The following is a 19653-nucleotide window of genomic DNA, read 5'->3' as shown; positions in this document are numbered from 1 at the left end:
TTGGCAAGAATGTGGGGAAAAAGGAACCCTCATACACTGCTGGTGGGAATGTAAGCTTGTACAACCACTTTGGAAAACAATATGGAGGTTTCTTAAAAAACTAAACATAGATCTGCCATATGATCCAGCAATCCCACTCCTAGGGATATAGCTGAAGGAATGCGACTCAGGTTACTACAAAGGCACCTGCATACCCATGGTTATTCCAGCACTCTTTATAATAGCCAAGCTATGGAAACAGCCAAGATGCCCCACAACTGATGAATGGATCAAGAAAATGTGGTATTTATACACAATGGAATTTTACTCAGCCACAAAAAAGAATGAAATTTTGTCATTCCCAAGTAAACGGATGGAACTGGAAAACATCATCTTAAGCAAAGTCAGTCAGGCTCAGAAGGCCAAAAATCGCATGTTCTCCCTCATCTGTGGATTATAGACCTAAAACAAATGCAGTAATATTGGACACGGGTCACACACTAAGGGGAGAACGTGCATGGGAGGAACAGGGAAAGGGAAGGAAACCTGAAACTTGAATGTGGTTGATGTGCTCACTGTAGAGGAGCAAATAAAATAATCTTAAACTGGCTGAGGCCACTATGGTGAAGAGGTCTGGCAGAGATGAACCAACGTGGGTTGCAATACGCATGTGCATGGAAGCAATGCTAGGAATCTCTCTGTATAGCTATCTTTATCTCAAGCTAGCAAAACTGCTATGTCTTTCTTACTATCTTTTCAAGAAAATCAGAGAACAAGAGGATGGAACAGGTTCTGCCAGGAAAGGGGAGGGGGTGGCCCAAACAATGTATACACATGTGAGTAAATGTAAAAACGATAAAATTAAAAAATTTAAATTGAAAAATGTCAGTTTCTTTTCTCTTTCCCTCTTCAAAGTAAAGTAGTTGTTGGAAGGATACTAGATAAATGCAATATGATTTTAAAGCCCAGTTTCCTCTTATTTTGGGGGTCATTTTCAAATTCGACAGTCTACCACAGGTGCTATAATTGCTTTCTATGAGGTTATAAAACCAATACCTTTGTCTATTTCATACAATGAAACATTCATAACCTTCCTAACAAGACTATATAAAGTGAAAAACATCCTATATACCATAACTGCCAGGCAGATTCAAAGCATGAAGCAATTTCCAAAGGAAAAAAGTTCAGAAATACTTGCCTCCTAATAAAGTAGTATATATTTGCCATATACTGAAGTCAACAGTCCTCAATGAACCCATTGTCAGTCAATTTTTATCAGTATAAAGCTGCTGAGAGGGATTATGTGACTCAATCTAAAAAAAAGTTTCCCCCTCAAAAAGCATGTGAAAAACCTAAAACCCAAAGATTATTTTAACATACCATTTATTTTCTTCCACTTAAGCAGTTAAGACAAAGATGTCATTAGACTAACAGTTCTACTAGGTATTTAAAAAGTTTTATCATACTCAAATGAAGCTGTAAGGACTATACTTTAGGACTCTTGCTCTCAAACATCAGAGAATTAAAAACCTAAATAGAGTTCAAAGACTGAAAAATACTGGAAAGAGGTATATATGACCAACTCCATCCTTTTATTACTATATGCGACTGATGAATGCAGATGCAGGCATGTGTATATGTTGTTTCATATTGTTGAGTGTTTGCAAGTCTCACAGTTGAGGATACCTGGGCTAGCAGCACTGTATGCAAAGAGCTGAAAGTAAAACTTGAACTGCAGCCCTCCATTGCACACCTGAACACACATACATGAACTGTTAAAATCTTAGTTGCAACTCACTTCTCCTCTTCTTTCCCACCTAGAGCCTAAATTTTCACAGTGAATTAAGTGAGTTAGCAAGTAGAAAACTAATAAGCAGAAAAAGACCCTGAGTGCCTGCTACATAAACAAGTCTGAATAAAAACTGAGTGGGAATGAATATTTCAATATATCAAAAATTTTACGAGAACTAAACTTTTTTCAGGATATACTTTACTTAGCTTTTATACTTTTGAAAAAATATGTTCATTTCATTAAAAGTAATTCATGAACAAACAAAATTAGGTGAGTTAAATATATTCTGATTCCAGAAAAAGTCTTCAATCATATACTATACTGATTCTTAATTGTCTCAATTTTTTTTTTCTCTCTCATTTCCAGTAAATGTCACCGAGGTTTAATCTTTGGCTACACCATTCTATTACAATATCCTCAGAATCTCTTAATCAGTGTCATTTCTTCAGATTACTAAAGACGGACAATTTTTTTTTAAATGCTAAGGTCATAAAACTGGCAAAACTTGAACATGGGTTGCAATGGGGAGCAGAGAGAAGAAACCCTGGGATAACCTTCTCATGTGCAGTTCAGTGACTATAAGAAAAAGGAAGGATACATAGCTCTGAAATAAGAATAGGAATAGAGAGGTAAATTAAGGAAGCAAATGAGGTACACTATTTTAAGGAATTGATATGGAAATGGTAATGGGACATCTGGAAAAAATTGTTTAGGAATACTTAACCATACCAGACTATATCAGAAGAGATGTCTCAAACATACATGCTGGTGAATCCAAAATCAGGAAAGTGCTTCCAGTGACAGTACATGAAATGGAGCATACTGGAAGATACTGAAGGAGTTAAAAGAGTGTCACTCCAAATTACACTGCTCTTGCATATTGAAAATTTGGGTTAAAAGCACTTGAAAAACAGCAGAGTGCGAGATCACTGTGAACTTTTCTGATGTTTCCTGAAATCAAATAATATTGCTATGCAAAACATGTCATCTTAAGACCAGAAGAAAGGTTCCTTACCATCAAGGAGAAGAAGTTGAGATCAAGGGAAATCAGTACAAAGAAGCCTTGAAATACTAACTCTTACCTTCCTAGTCACTTCTTCACCCAATTAACTACCTAACCCAATCTCTTTGCGGTGTCACATTTCATTTTACTATTCCTTGTCAGATTTAGTACATAAGTGTTCAATTCAAACTTGTCTTTGAGTTTTCATTTCCTCATGAAGGCGACCAGGCAGGTAAAACATGTGTTAAATAAATTTGTGTGCATTTATCCTGTTAATGTGTCTTGTGTCAATTTAATTCTCAGTTCCAGCTGAATAAGTCTAGAAACATAGAAATAAAATTTTGCCTCCCCTAAAAAATGAACGAAGTGTAGAATAAGTAGAGTATCTAAAATACATATAGGATGCTTTCAAAAGAATAACAAAGGAACAAAAACTCAATGATATAAAAAGCAAAGGATATGAACAGAGCCATTTAGGAACAGTACTAGCCTCATAAAATGAGTTTGGAAGTATGTCTTCTTCAGTTTTTTGGAAGAATTTGAGAAGGACTGGTATTAGTTCTAACTCATGGAATAGGATTAGCTTCCATTTATTTGTGTCTTCAATTTCTTTAATAAATATTTAATAGTTTAAGTGCATTAGGTCTTTGTTTTCTTGGTTAAATATTTATTGTAAATGTAATTGTTCTCTTGATTTCTTTTTTTTTTTTTGGATAGTTCACTGTTACTGTGTAGAAACACACAAAGATGCTAAGAACACACAATAAGGAAAGAACAGTCTCTTCAATAGGTGGTATTGGAGCCAGTTGCTGGTGACTCACACCTGTTATGCTAGCTACTCAAGTGGCAGAGATCAGGAGGATTTGGTTCAAAGCCAGCCACAGGCAAAGAGTTCACAAGACCCTATGCTGAAAATACACAACACAAAAAAAAAGGGGCAGAGGGGAGAAATGACCCAAGCCTTGTATGCACATATGAATAATAAAACAATAAAAAAAAAAAAAACACAAAAAAAGGATTGGCGGAGTGGCTCAAGTGTTTACAGTGCCTGCCTAGCAAGTATGAGGCCCTGAGTTCAAACTCCAGTACTGCCTTCTCCTCAAAAAATTAGAAAATAAATAAATAAATGGTATTGGGAAAACTGCAAATCTACATACAGAAGACTGAAATTAGACCCCATCACACATTATATACAAAAATCAACTCAAAATGGAGGAAATATTTAATGTGATACTTAAAACTGTAAAACATTTAGAAGGAAACGTAAAGGGAAAACTCCATGACCTTGGTGTAGGCAATGATATTTTCGGATCTGAATCTAAAAACCACAGGCAACAAAAGCAAAAATAGGCAAATGGGATTATATCAAATGAAAAGCTTCTGCAAAGCCAAGAAAACAATGAAAGACTGAATAAAAAAAAGCTACAGAATGGAAGAAAATACATGCAAACCAAACATCTAAGAATAGGTTAATATCTAAAACATACAAGTAACTCATACAACCCAAACATAAAAACTAATAACCCCATTAAAAAATGAGCAAAGGATGTCAATGGGCATTTCTCAAGAGAAGACATACAAATAGCCAAGAACAACTTAAAAATGTTCAGGATTGCTAATCATCAGAGAATTGCAAATTAAAACCACAATGAGACATCATCTCATATCTATTAGAAGGGCTATTATCAAAATGTCAAAGATAACAAGTATTAGAGAAAATGCAGAAAAAGGGACACTTGTACATTGTTGGTGAGAATATAAATTAGTACAGCCATTTGGAAAACAGTATAGGTTCCCCAAATATTAAAAGTTGAACTACCATGTGATCCAGCACTGCCGCTACTGGGTCAATATCCAAAGGAACTGAACTCAGTATGCCAAAGAGACATGCAATTTCCATGCTCACTGCAGCATTATTCACAATATCTTAGACTTAAGTGTCCAACAACGGATGAATGGATAAGGAAAATGTATATATTCATAAAGGAATAATATCAGATTTAAAAAGGAAATTCTGTCCCTTGTGACAATATGGATGAACCTGGAAGACATGCTAATGAAGTAAGCCAAGCACAGACAGACAAATACTGCATGACCTCACTTATACATGCAGTATAAAAAGTTCAGAAACAGAGATTAAAATGGAGCTAGAGGGGAAGGGAACTGAGGAAATGTTGGCAAAGGACACAAAATGTCAGATAGGAGCATCTTCAAAAGATATAGTTTACAAAATGGCGACTAGTTGGTAATAATGCTTTGTATCCTTGAAAATTGCTAAATAGATTTTAAGTGTTATCACAAAAATGGTAATATGTGAGATAATACATATCATAATGTATACATATCTCAAAACAATATATGGAGTCAGGTATGGTAGTACACCCTATAACCCCAGCTCTCAGGAGGCTAAGGCAGGAGGATCACAAGTTCAAGGCCAACCTTGGCTGCACAGCAAGACTTTGTCTCAAAAGCAATATGGTATGCCTGATAAATATATAATTTCTGTCATTAATTTTCTTAATTAAGAGATTTGCCTAAGGTCTCTCAGTAAAGACTAAATTGGTCTGTGAATCTAAGCAGACTGACTCCCAGAGTCCTTATTAACTACTATATAATTGTAGCCGTTTTATTAGCAATATTTCTTAAATATTTTTCCAAGTCAATAAATGTATATATACTCAAGCTTTTTAATGAATGCATACTATTCCATTGGTTTATAACAATATATAGAAATAACCTACAGATGTTGTGTACTTAAATTGTTTCTAATTGATTTCATTATTAAAAATTACTTTACTATGAAAAAATGAGGGGATACCCAAAAAGTCAAATAAAAGTTTTTAAGTGTTTAGACACTATCAGAAAAATTAAAAAGAAATATCATCTTTTTCTCTTTTCTAATAAAGTTTGACAGGCTCTAATATGGAGGAAGAGAGATAAGAAAATAGTTCTCACCTACACTGTTGACATAAATGGAAATTCTAATAACCACACGGAAGAAAAAGATATAACTATTATATGACTACTTAAATATGGGCCTAGAAAATTTCTTGCTCAGCAGACATTTCCTATCAAGGCAGAACTATTTTTGACACCCAAAAAACCTTCAACTATCCATCCATGGATAACAATATGCAGTCATACCAAAGGAACATGTACCAACAAAGGAATAAATCGGATTAACTTTTCCATCAACATCAGAAGAGGTCTTTAAAACAATGTTGGCTTAAAAAAAATATATGCAGAAAGAACTTATACCATCTGTAATAATTTTAAAATAAACATTTTTAAATCAATACTTTTTTGAAAAATGTCTGGTTCAGGAATTGGGGCAGAAAAAGAACAAGAAGAGCCTGGACATCTGCTGCCATAAAGTGAGGAATACTGAAGAAGAAACATGCTGTCAAAAGGATCCAAAGGACAGCTTAAAGGCACTCCAATTGCCCAATTCTGTGACAATTTAAGCAGCACAATGAATAATGACTGCAATGAACTATAAGCCATCAAATAAAAAGGAATTTGGGGCCTATGCTGATACCCAATTAATCAATTAAGATGAAAGAAAATCTCTTTAAAATAGAAAGCCAGCTCATTACAGAAATAGCATGGTAAGAGTTTGAGAATCACCATTTCTATAACTCATAGTAATAATGTATTCAGGCAAGAATCATCCATATGTCCCCCAACCATAATTACAAAATGTCTCTACAGATTACTTATGGATTACAAAAGGAATAGAAAGCTACTTTTATATTAAAATTCACTAGACTTAAATCAACTGACCTTAATCAAGTGAGCTGAACATGTCCTAAAATGGGACAAAATGATACCAGCTTCCTCCCAATGCAATGCACTCAAGAACACACATCATTTGTAAGTTATTTCTGTCAAAATGCTTTATATGCATAAAGTAACAACAAAACAATTCAAATTAAGGGACAAAACAAGTGATGTGCATTCCTACAAATATCAGACATGAAAGACAGAAAGACTGATCAATATTAAAGGACACTAAAGAGATTGATAACTGTAATTTGTGATCTTAGATTGGAGAAAAGTTGCTATAACGAACATAATTAGACAAGTAGTGAAATTTTGACTATAGATCCTATGTTAAATATAGAATGTCATCATTGTTAAATTTCCTGAAATTAACAACTTATACTGTGATGTATGAGAGAGTAGCATAAGATATGATGGATAAAGGTGCAAGCTTTCTACTACTATCAAATGGTTAATACAGCATAATAATATGTATGCATGTGTATATATATTTGTACAATATATACATGTGTGTATATATACATATATTTACTTATATAAATACACAAATATATACTTATTTATTTTTATGTATATATATATGTAATTAATAATGTATAAATATAAAATAGAATAATAAAAAGGCAATGGTATGGAGACAATAAAAATATTGGTGATTGCCAGGAGTTGAAGTGAGGGAGCAATGAACAGAGCACAGTGGATTTATTGACTAATTTTCCTTAATGGTCTTATTTGACAAAATAAAAAATAGTCAAATCAGTCTAATATTATTTGGAAATTCTACTGGTCTATGAAACTTAGTATTTGGAAACTACTAACATGTCAGATTAAAATAATTCATCAGAATGTCACTTCATTTTTTGGCCTGACTGACTCATTAAAAACAATTCTACCATTCAAAAATCCTCTTCTCTAGTCAAGCTACTGTCTTTACCAACTTCAAACCATGATTTTGATCCCCTTGGACCCTTGCTCTAAATTGACTTTCCCCTTCCATTATCCTTCCTCTAAATCTTTAAAATCTATCTAAAAGCAAGGAGGCTTTCCTTAACACTCTAGCCTATATTCATCCTTTTCTGCCATAACTACCTACCTCAAATATCTCTAGTGCTTAGTTCATTCAGCCCAAGCTACTTATGAAAGAATGACACCAGGGAGCATATTCAAAAGAAGACTTTCCATGGTTCAATCCCCGGTTTCAGCACCAAAAAAAAAAAAAAAAGTTTCCACCATGTCAGTGAATTTTAGAAGAATGAAAATTTGAATTTCAATGATGGCCACAGACCAGTATTTTTTAATGATGTTGATGTACAACCTGACTTCGGAATAATTAATCCATACCACAGAGTCGGAAACTTGACAAAAATATTTATGATTATTTTTAAATAAAAATTATCTGTGCCTTGTAGAGCTTCTTCTAGGGAACAAAGAACACTTGTTAAATAGGAATAAATTTAACCATATTAATCACGATAGTTACATATCTATCTTAAGACTTCCCACGGAACATCAAATGTGCATGTCTGATGGTTGACTCTATATATGAAGGCCTTAATTTTTAAACAAGTCACTTCAACTGCAACTGCATATTTTGACACAGACATGCAGAGGCATTTTTGAAAATATTTATTACAGGAGGGCAACCATTGAAAATGTGCAACAAACAAAATTTGATTAAAAATAAAGTAAGTTAACCTACACATGGTTTACTAACCTGCTTGTTGTTCTCTGCCATGGAAAGCTGTAATACCAAGAGCATGGAGTCTGCACCACATACAGTAGTTCTTTCAGAGCTACAAAGAGCACGGCAATTCCTCCTAAACTCCTTAATCATATCCAAGACAGATGTCTGGTTAAGCACAGCCATTCTCTTAAAGTAGAACAGAATACAATGATAAAGTGCCTTATTTTAAATGAAGATTAACATTTACCATGTGGAAGCAAGCACAGTTACAAAAAAATAAGTAGTCAGCAAGAGGTTATTTAATATTTACTAAAATTGCTTTTAATTAAATTTTGAAAAATATAATAACATAATTTCTGTCCAATCATTATTTTCCTCTATTTTAGTTTTCTTAAGCCAAATCTTTTCAAATAACAAAAATCCAAAGTTCAACTTTGAAAACTCACACAAAACAGACATGCAAATTCTAAAAACTTGTAATTATAGACACAGACATCACTAATTAAAATTATATTTCCAATTTGTTCTGAGACAGATGGTATGTTTGTTGCAAAAAAAAAAATTTTTTTATTTTAAGTCAACTTCCTCCAATTCCTAATCCCAAAAGAGGTAATATTTTTCTACCTAATTGAATCTGGGCCAGTCTTATGACTTGATTTGGCCAATAAAATGTGATGAGAATGACATATTGAAAATTCTAAGCCTAGGCCTTAAATGGTCTCTGAAGAAGAATTAATAAAACAAGAATAACTGATATCCTTTTAGCTAGAATCTGGGAACTTAGATTTCAGGAGGATTTCCAATAAGAGTAGTCAGTGTGCTAAACTGTTTGTAAAAACAGTATAGTTTATGCTGAACACTGATTTCCTTCTGAGTTTGGAATTTTGTTACATGCCAGACAGGGCATGCCTATGTGTTCAACCCCCAACTTAAAAAAATATGTTTCTAGTAAGCCTCCCTGATAGACAACATTTCACATGGGAAATGGAATTGGTGTGAATTGGTAGTAGTTGTCATCTTGGTAATAGTTGTCACCTTGAGTGCTTTGGTTCTCCTTCACATGTCCTCTTCAGCAGACTAGCTTGGACTTCTTCATAATGCAGGCTCAGGACGATAAAAGAGTAAGAGTTGCAAAACGGATCAAGGATCTTAATATCAGACCACAAACTCTAAAGTTGATACAGAAAAGAGTAGGAAATACTCTGGAGTTAGTAGGTATAGGTAAGAACTTTCTCAATGAAACCCCAGCAGCACAGCAACTAAGAGATAACATAGATAAATGGGACCTCATAAAGCTAAAAAGCTTCTGTTCATCAAAAGAAATGGTCTCTAAACTGAAGAGAACACCCACAGAGTGGGAGAAAATATTTGCCAGCTATACATCAGACAAAGGACTGATAACCAGAATATATAGGGAACTTTTTAAAACTAAATTCTCCCCAAACTAATGAACCAATAAAGAAATGGGCAAGTGAACTAAACAGAACTTTCTCAAAAGAAGAAATTCTAATGGCCAAAAAACACATGAAAAAATGCTCACCATCTCTAGCAATAAAGGAAATGCAAATTAAAACCACACTAAGATTCCACCTCACCCCTGTTAGAATAGTCATCATTAGTAACAGGATGTGGGGGAAAAGGAACCCTCTTACACTGTTGGTGGGAATGTAAACTAGTACAACCACTCTGGAAAAAAATTTGGAGTCTACTTAAAAAGCTAGACGTTGATCTACCAGTTGATCCAGCAATACCACTCTTGGGGATATACCCAAAAGACTGTGACACAGGTTACTCCAGAGGCACCTGCACACCCATGTTTATTGCGGCACTATTCACAATAGCCAAGTTATGGAAACAGCCAAGATGCCCCACCACTGACGAATGGATTAAGAAAATGTGGTATCTATACACAATGGAATTTTATGCAGCCATGAAGAAGAACAAAATGTTATCATTCGCTGGTAAATGGATGGAATTGGAGAACATCATTCTGAGTGAGGTTAGCCTGGCCCAAAAGACCAAAAATCGTATGTTCTCCCTCATATGTGGACATTAGATCAAGGGCAAACACAACAATGAGATTGGACTTTGAGCACATGATAAAAGCTTTAGCACACAAGGGAGGGGTGAGGATAGGTAAGACACCTAAAAAATTAGCTAGCATTTGTTGCCCTTAACGCAGAGAAACTAAAGCAGATACCTTAAAAGCAACTGAGGCCAATAGGAAAAGGGGACCAGGAACTAGAGAAAAGGTTAGATCAAAAAGAATTAACCTAGAAGGTAACACACATGCACAGGAAATTAATGTGAGTCAACTCCTTGTATAGCTATCCTTATCTCAACCAGTTAAAAACCCTTGTTCCTTCCTATTATCGCTTATACTCTCTCTACAACAAAATTAGAGATAAGGGCAAAATAGTTTCTGCTGGGTATTGAGGGGGTGGGGAGGAGAGGGAGGGGGCGGAGTGGGGGGTAAGGGCGGGGGTGGGAGCAGGGGGGAGAAATGACCCAAGCCTTGTATGCACATATAAATAATAAAAAATTAAAAAAAAGAGTTAAAGCTTCAAGGTCTTGTGTTGGGAGGGCCCAAGACCACTCCCAGATAGGATGATTGCTAGGAGGGTTCATAGCACTCTACATACAGTGGAAATCATGGCTATGACTTATTGTAGCAAATGGATACAAAACATTGTCAAGAAAGGGAAAAGGCATAAGGCAAGGTTCAGGGAGACTAGACATAGGCTGGTCACACAGGTCATGCTTAATTCCTCCATTTCCCACAATACTACAATAAGTCATAGCCATGATTTCCACTGTATGTAGAGTGCTATGAACCCTCCTAGCAATCATCCAATCTGGGAGTGGTCTTGGGCCCTCCCAACACAAGGCCTTGAAGCTTTAACTCTCACTCTCTTATTGTCCTGAGCCTGCTTTATGAAGAAGTCCAAGCTAGTCTGCTTAAGAGGACATGTGAAGGAGAACCAAAGCACTTAAGGTGACAACTAATACCAATTCAAAGACATGTGAAGAAGGGAGGCTACTTTATGCTATGTAGCCCCAGTTAACGTGCCAAGTGAACTTCACTAACTTAAGTGATTCCAGGCAAGACCAGTGGAATCATTTAATCTAACCCAAATTGCTGACCTACAGAATCATATGCAAATAAATTGGTTGTTATTTTACAACCACTAGTTTTTGAAATGGCTTGTTCCACAGCAGCAGATAGCCAATACAGCAGCTCATACCCAGGAGCCACTTGGTGCCAGATACTTACTGTTCAAAAGCTTAGCATTGCTAACCTCACTGGATTCTCACAAGGTCCTAGTGAGATAGATCTATTATTATGCTCATTTTACACCTGAAGTAATACCCAATGTCGCTCTGCTAGTAAACAGCCAAACAGACATAAATTCAAGATTTCTAAGTCTACAAGATGGGCTCCTAAGTGACCATACTTCATATCTTCTCCTGATGCATACAAATACCTTTAAATAATCCAATGTAGTGCCAATATTTCACATACCAAAGTCTATACAAGGTGGCTAACTCCTTTCTAAGTTTACCAACATGCCTGCCAAGCTTTTTCCTGCGTATTTTTAATTAACTTGAGTCTCCAACATGTTCACCTACCCATGTGATATTTTCTATCCACATCCCATTTACTGACACCTTCTGTGATCCTTTTCTCCAATTTTTATGTAGCATAAACAGAATCTCAGATGTTTCCTAGGCATCTCAGTTTTGTACAATGAAGAAGCATAAGCCATTTACAAAATAATAATTTAAGTTATAAAAATAATCTGTGATGCTATTTAAAGATAGAAGTAGCAGACCATAAGTACTAATCCTCATAAATAGTTTAGAGTTGTAGTTCTCTCAAAAATATCACCCTCATCTCTTAAAAGAAAAAAAAAAAAAAAAGAAGCATTAGCTTCAGTGATATGGTCAGTTTTCCTGAAATAGATTTGAAATAGTAGACTACTTGCTGGTATTACTTAAAGGTATTATAGGCTTAGATTGCTATACATGAAAACATACCTCGAATGAGATCATTCTGAATCCTGGCTCCACCACTTACTAGTTATCAGATCTTGGCCAAGATTATATCACTTCTCTCTGCCTCTACTTCCTTAAAGTAAAAAGGAAAGTACTTCCTATCTCGTAGGATTTTGTGGCAAGTAAATGGTATAAATACAAATAAAGCTTTTAAAACAGTACCTGGTACAGTTAAAAAACACAATAGTGATATCATGCACTGAGTCTCTAGGTTGTTTCTAGTCTTTTCAAAGAGCATCATTCTTGGTGGCAGAAAACCAACAGTCTCACTTAGGGACCAGCAAACCTTTGGAAAGGGACAAATAGTAAATATTTGGGACAATGCAGGTCATACAATGTGTGACACTATTATTCAACTTGACCTTATAGTGTGAAAACAGCCAGGAACAATACAAAAACAAATGAGCATTGCTGTGCTCCACTAAGACTTTATTTATGGACACCAAAATTTGTGTTTCATTTAATTTTCACACATCACAAAATATTCCTTCTTCACTTTTTCCCAACTATCTAAACATGTAAAATCCATTGTTAACTCAGGGGCTAGCTGCACACAAACAAGGCAGTGCAGCTGATATGCCAACCTCTACTCTAGTCCCAGCACTTCCAACCTCTCTTTCAGTGGCTGTGTGAGCCTAAGCTAAGCTTTTCACCTGGCTGCCAAACTAAGGGTACCTAGCATAGAAAACAGCAATGCTCCTCATTTCTCTACTTATCTTCCACCCTTTTGTGACAAGTCAATAAAACACTGAATATGCAAACACTGGAATGGCAGACAGCACAACACAAAAGGCAGCAGTAGAAGGTGATAGCAGTAATAAACACTTTTTAAAAACTGCATTCTAAGCTGCACTGGAGAAGCAATTGTAAGACAGGAAATTGTCACAGGGAGGCAATGTGAAATGGCTGAAACAACTACACTTTCGAGTATAATTAACATCCAGCACCCCACCCCCAACCCCGCCTGCCATTCATTAGCTGTGTGCCCTTTGGTATTTAAAATCTCTGATAAGCATAAACATGTTCCTCCGTATAAAAGGGAAGATAATTTTGACCTAGTAGGATTATGAGACATTAGTGAAACAAGTAAACCGCCCCCATAGGGCCAGGGGCTGAGTAGATGATCAATAAGAAGTGACAGGCGATGGTGTTGTTGTTAGAATATGGGTCCTAAATGTTCCTTGGGAGGATGCGATAGCAAAGGAGAATTGTAAAATTGGGGTCTGAGGACGTCCTAAATACTTGCGCATTGCAAGCTGCCTCTCACTGGGCCTCAATCTCTCAATCTGCAGCCGATCCCCGAGGACCTTCCATCTCCAGTACAAGATACTGGGAAGTCTGTCCAAAGCATTTGGCCTACACAGACCCATCAAATTCCAGAGCGAAGGCACTGCCCAAACACCACCCCAGACGGTCACATAGCACTTTACAGTCACCGAATCGCCCTCACAAGAGTGAGGTTGAATCGTTACTGAAAGTGAGGCAGGCAGGTGGAGAAAAGGCGACACTCACCGGACTCGGGAAGGAGGACTAGGCAGAGGAAGGGTACAGCTGACTTGCTCCGGGGCCAACGCGCCAATCGCCCCGGGTTACATTTCAAATCTCGCGGGAGGAACCAGGAGCCAATTGCCGCATTCGCCCTTTGACCCGGAAGTAGAGTCGGCGCGCGCCGCATTAGACCACCGCCCAGATCAGCTCCGCTTGGATAGCTTCTCCTTCTTTTTCGGTGCGTATGGCAGCTTGGCGAACCTGTCCCCTGGCGTCCTTCCCTTTGATCTAAGGCTCAGAGAGGCGGGTGGCGCGGGACGCGCGAGGCTCCGGAGAGGCGTCGGCGCACTTTTAAGACATTTTTCTTGTTCTTTTCCTTCTTTGCACCTCCAGTTTTAGAGGGACAAGAACAGCCCTCCGTGTCCATTGAGGCCTTGTGAGTGTAGTGACATCAGGCTTTAATAAGCCCAAGTTGAAAGGTGGCACCCGAGTCCCTCGAATCTCTCAGGCCCCATACTTGTCCCCCCGATGCTTGACCTACTAGTCACCCTTACCACGTATCCTACCTCGGGTGGAGGTTCTGGTTTACAAGCTCGCTGGGGTGGGACCATCTGATTCTCAGTAGATGTTACCATATACCTGATATGTTTGTTATAAGCCCACCTCTTAGGGCATCTCTTGTGTCTAATTAAAGAAAAAAAAAAAAAACTAAAATTTGTAATCCCCATGTCAGAATGCTACTTTCAGAGTGCACAGTAGGCCCTGACTGGCAGTTGAAGTTTTGTGCCTGGTTTTATGAATAATATCACACATCTTGGCACTCCTTCCAGATGCTATGTTTTGCATCTCTGTTTATGTTATAGCACATTTCACACTGAGTCATAACTAGCCCTAGATTGTAATTTTCTAGACAGAAGGCTGTTTGGCAGGAGGGGTGGAGGGGTGTTGTTTTTTTCTTCTAGTGCTGGTGCCCAACACATAATGGTCTCTCAAATCCAGACTCTGCTTATGAGCTTAGCAAATTATGTTCTTAAAGCCTCAATTTCTTGATCAGTAAAATGGGGACCATAAGCAGTACCTGCTTTTAGGTTTATGCAAATATTAGTTCTTATGTCAGTATAGTGCTTAACATGCCATCTATAAATGGTGCTCCATAAATATTAACTGTTATTAATTTTTTACGAATATATTTTCCATTAAAATGATTCCATCTTCAAATACTCATTGTATATTTAGAAAGATTTTCAGAAAAAATGTGCTGAACTATTAATTAGATTGAATTTTTTTTCCTGCAGCTTCTGTCACTTGATAGTACTTTGCTTCTTTTGAACTGTCTGGTATTGCAATACCTAGCCTTATTTTGAGTCATTTGTTGAATGACTAACACTGACCATTTATAATTATATTTGTGCTGTAATCCACAGTTTCGTGACGTTGTCCAGTAGAAGACTGTTTATTCTTAAAACTGCTCAAGTTTTTGATATACAAGATGAAGCAAGATGCCACAAGAAATGCTGCCTACACTGTGGATTGTGAAGATTATGTGCATGTGGTAGAATTTAATCCCTTTGAGAGTGGGGACTCAGGAAATCTAATTGCATATGGTGGCAATAATTATGTGGTTATTGGCATATGTACATTTCAGGTTAGTCTACAAACTACAGTGAAAATATTTTATGCTGATAAAATTTACACAAACCAGAGCTAAACTTTGAAAGTGTATTGAGTTTGAATTTTTTTTAAAAAAAAGGGGTATGAACACCCACAGACATTCCCAATAGCATATGCTTGAGATTTATGCAAACATTACATAGGCAGTGAAAAAGAAAAGTGCGAAGTTCATCTTTTGGCTTATGATTAGTAATGAATATTCCAGTAATTAAAAGCAATGAATAGCCAAACACTGGGTATGTATAGGGAAGTCTCCAATTAAATGGAACCCAGTTAATTACAATTTCTTTACATTTTGCTTTGGCATAGGAAACAAGGTAATATTGAGAGACTAAACAGCAGTCTTTAAGGAGAATTTACAACTTTCATGATATTAAGCTATCCTATTAATCTTCTTTCACGCTCCTTTACATCTAAAGATCTAGAGTAAAGTAAGGGATAATATTAACAGAGGAGAAAGTTCAAGGTAGCCCTTAAAATGATGAATTCTGGAGCCAAAATGCCTAGGCATTCCTGCTTGGCTATACTTCTTAATAACCGTACAACTTATTCTCCTTATAAGTAGTGTGTTAGTGTATTTAAGTTCCTAGAGGATAGCTGCTACATTGTAGTCTATATGTATGTTTTCATTGTTGATAGAGGCAGTAGTGACAGTCACATTCCCATATTTAATCGCCAAAGTAAGATTTCTTTGAAGTGAGCCAATGCCATGATTTCTCACAGGAAAGCTAGTATTCATGTCAAGAATAATGAATGTTTAAATAACTTTATCATTAAACTGGTATTATTATAAATACTATTTCCTCTTTTACTCAGGAAACAGTTTCATCTTACAGTTTTTATTACATCAAATGCAGTTAGCATTTTACAATACAATAATTATATGAAGTTATATAAAATTCGTATTTCTCCTAAGGGGAAGTGTGAATTACAGGTTTCAGTTTGTTGGTAAATAAGCAGAACATGAGGGCTCTTAGGCTGTCATCTCTTTAGGTAGAGGAAAGAGTTTTGGACTTTTAGGCTACCTATAGCCCATTTGACCTAACTTCAGCTAGACTATCAGGTGAGAATCATGAAAAGTCATAGGACTAAGAAAAATATGTGACTTAGTCTTGAAAAAGATGAGGCAAAACTATTTCTCTATTTTGTAAAGAAATCTACAAAAGAATTAAGGAGCCCCTTACAGGTGAAACTTTCTACTTCATTAATAGAAGTGGATGTAGAATTGTATTTTAAAACACTGAAAAAAATGATCAGTTAAGAATTGTTGGGGGAGAAAAGAAGGGAGAACAAATTAGGGAAAAGGAAAGACTGATGATAGGTAGCAGAGAAAGAAAAGGAAGATGAGAAAAAAGAATGAATAAAAATATACTATTCTGTTATAGTTTACAATTACATGCATTGTCCAGATCGGTCCTTAAACCTGTGAGAATGGCATTGTAGGTCTTATTTCCAAATTACCTAAGGAAAAAATGAATTTTTTAAAATTAATTCAGCATGTAGTGAAGACAAATTATATTGTATACTACACATCAGAGGTACAGCTAAACAAGACTGTCTCTTCCCCCATGAAGTTTCTATTCTACTTCAGAAAAGTGTAGGGATTTCCATAACTATGAAAAAACAAGAGTTATACCCTTGTATATATATATATGGTATGTATATATTGTACATTATATATATACATTTAAACACTATTAAATATTATTCCTATCCTCTTATCCTAGAACCTTCAAGTTCTATAGAACCCAATTTTACGATTCTTGACTTAAGAGAAAACTAAACACAGGCAAATTGAACTGAAAGATTTTCACAGTCACCGATTGCTCACACCTGTTATTCTAGCAACTTGGGAGTCAAATTGGGAGGATAGTGATTCAAGTCCAACCTGGGCAAAAAGTCCACAAGACCCCATCTCAAGCAGTAGTTGTGTGCAGTGTTACACATCTTTCATCCCAGCAACACCAGGAACTATAAAATAGAATCATAGTCCAGGCCAGCCTGGACAAAAAGCAAGGCTCTATCCAAAATAACCGGAGCAAAAAACAGCTGGAGGCATGGCTCAAGCAGTAGAGCGCCTGCCTGGCAAGTACAAAGTCTTGGGTTCAAACCCCAATAATGCCAAAAATTTTTTTCACTTTCACATGAAGGCAGTCTTCATTATAAGATTTTTAGAAGATACTGTATTTATAGTGAATCTGAATTTCAGTAGAGCATTTCTCACAACCTCATGCTGATCTGTTGAGTATGTTGAAACTATGAGCTGATAGTACTGTTCTGGTGTCATGCATTTGTCTTTTCATTAAATGCAAAAGCAAAGACCATACCCTAAAGGAAATATTTAAGTATAAAGCAGTGCAATAGGAAAAGTTCTATAAAAGCCAGATTTGTAAATGACTAAAGGAGTATGACAGTTTGTAAAGTCTAGTCAGAGAGTCTTCATTAATGATTTGAGGTCTCTAGTTGGACTTAAGTGAGAACATTGATTTAGACAAGCACATTGTTCTTACGTAGAATGTGAAACTGAGGAAGGTACCTTAATGAAATTTAACAAGTATTTATTGAGTACCTATTGGATGCCAGGCTCTATACTCAGATCTAAACATTTGATTAATACATTGGATTAGTTGAACAAGTTAAAATTTAAAGATGACTATAAAGTCTTAAGACAATAAATCATTAGAACTGCCAGGGACAATTGTGACTTGGGGGTTTTAGTCACTTGAATATTCACCCAGGGTCATTGTAGTGATAAAACTGCCAAAGGGAGCTAATTCAGTACTGTCTAGTAGGAATGTAATGTGAGCTCAAAAAGGTAAATGTAGTAGCCTCATAAAAATTAAAAATAGGCAAATTAATTTTAAGTACATTTTTACCCAGTATATCCAAAATATTTCACATGTAATCTATACAGAAATGTTATTAACATTATACTGTTTGACATCTTGGTTTGTACCTTGTAAAGTGTATACATATTAGATTGAACTAGCCACAGTTCAAATGTTTTTTAAGATCCCATGTGCTTAGTAGCTACCATATTAAACAGCACAACTCTCCATATCTTTCTGTATAGATTGACAGTATTTATAGTAATAAATTAGTTCTCAACAGTATATTATGGTTCAAAGGTGATAATACATTTGAAGATGAATTGTAGAGTATTATTAAAATGTTTAAAACTGTAGTGTGGAAGAGCTGTTAGACTCAGAATGATAAATGGGTTTTGTTACTTGTCACCTGTTTACAATTGTTGCTTATAGTGCTTTAAGCCTGATGCTAAATCTGCTTGTTTGTGTTCATCCAGTAGAGATCAGCTGTGGCTGCATATTTACCATTGCTGAATTAGATATTTCTGTATAGTTCCAGAGGCAGAACTTGGAGTGATAAGTAGAAGTTACATGGAAACAGACTGATTTGATGTTAAAAACTCAATAAATTTAACAGTCTAACTAAAATTCTGTTTGGGGCCTTAAATGGGTGTGGTGAGAGAGCCTACCAATTTCAAACCCTTTGAATAGCCCTTCCATCAACCTGGCTGTGCTCCAACCTCAAATTGCTGGACCTTTGTATAATCATTTCTATTTTGGCAAGTTTTCCAAAGTCTCTTAATTTCCTGCCTATACAATACTGCCTACACACTAGATAAATGCAAAATGGTATTCATCTATCTCCATCTGTACCACACACACTACTTTGCCCTTTTCTTTGGCTCAATGGCAGAAAGTGCTGCCAGAAAAAAAGGCTTCACTTGGTAATACATAAAGACTGTATAGTTCCTGGGGTTTTGTTATACCCATGACCACCCAATAATTCCTTATGTAATTTGGTTCACAAATATAGGACCTAATTTCCATCACTATTGTTGCAATAGCAAAATACTGTTCATTTTTATGTAAAAACTCCATTTTAAGAAGACCTGTTCATCAAATGTGGAAAAAGTGGATATTACTGAAACTATGAAGTCAGCTATGATGAAGCTCCTAAATTTATTTTAAGTTTACTTAGTGGTTGCTGCCTTGTCGTATCTGTCTGTTAGCTGTACAGCAATTAAACATACAAATTATAAAATAATGATATTTGACAGTGTTTTTCTTTACTTGAAATTACTTTGAAATGTTGTCTAAATTATATAGAGAAAGACATGTATAGGATATCTGTGAAACAAGTTTGCTGAGATGCTAAAGGTTATCCTAGAAA

At 36.0% G+C, this 19653-nt stretch overlaps 2 protein-coding genes across 6 annotated transcripts in view; one reads left to right on the top strand and one right to left on the bottom strand.

The window, feature by feature from the left end:
- The window catches only part of Parpbp (PARP1 binding protein), a 44314-nt gene extending 30326 nt beyond the window's left edge, over positions 1-13988 (bottom strand). The window contains exons 1-3 of one of the 5 annotated variants that reach the window (XR_012450964.1): positions 13810-13988; positions 9277-9410; positions 8272-8427 (exon numbers count right to left, since the gene is read on the bottom strand). Coding sequence is in view for 3 of the 5 variants with exons in the window: in XM_020185940.2 (XP_020041529.1) it covers positions 8272-8424 (153 nt within the window). In the remaining 2 variants the exon portion in view is untranslated. The remainder of the gene's footprint in view (positions 1-8271; positions 8428-9276; positions 9411-13809) is intronic. The other 4 variants (XM_020185940.2, XM_074084249.1, XM_074084248.1 and 1 more) reach the window with 4 other exon arrangements.
- The window catches only part of Nup37 (nucleoporin 37), a 42692-nt gene continuing 36929 nt past the window's right edge, over positions 13891-19653 (top strand). Inside the window, exons 1-2 of the mRNA XM_020185939.2 lie at positions 13891-14023; positions 15210-15430. Coding sequence (XP_020041528.1) covers positions 15275-15430 — 156 coding nt within the window. The 5' untranslated portion in view covers positions 13891-14023; positions 15210-15274. The remainder of the gene's footprint in view (positions 14024-15209; positions 15431-19653) is intronic.

This window comes from Castor canadensis, chromosome 8, assembly GCF_047511655.1.
Source record: "Castor canadensis chromosome 8, mCasCan1.hap1v2, whole genome shotgun sequence".
NCBI classification, from domain to species: Eukaryota; Metazoa; Chordata; class Mammalia; order Rodentia; family Castoridae; genus Castor; species Castor canadensis.
This window is presented reverse-complemented; position numbering and strand designations above follow the sequence as displayed.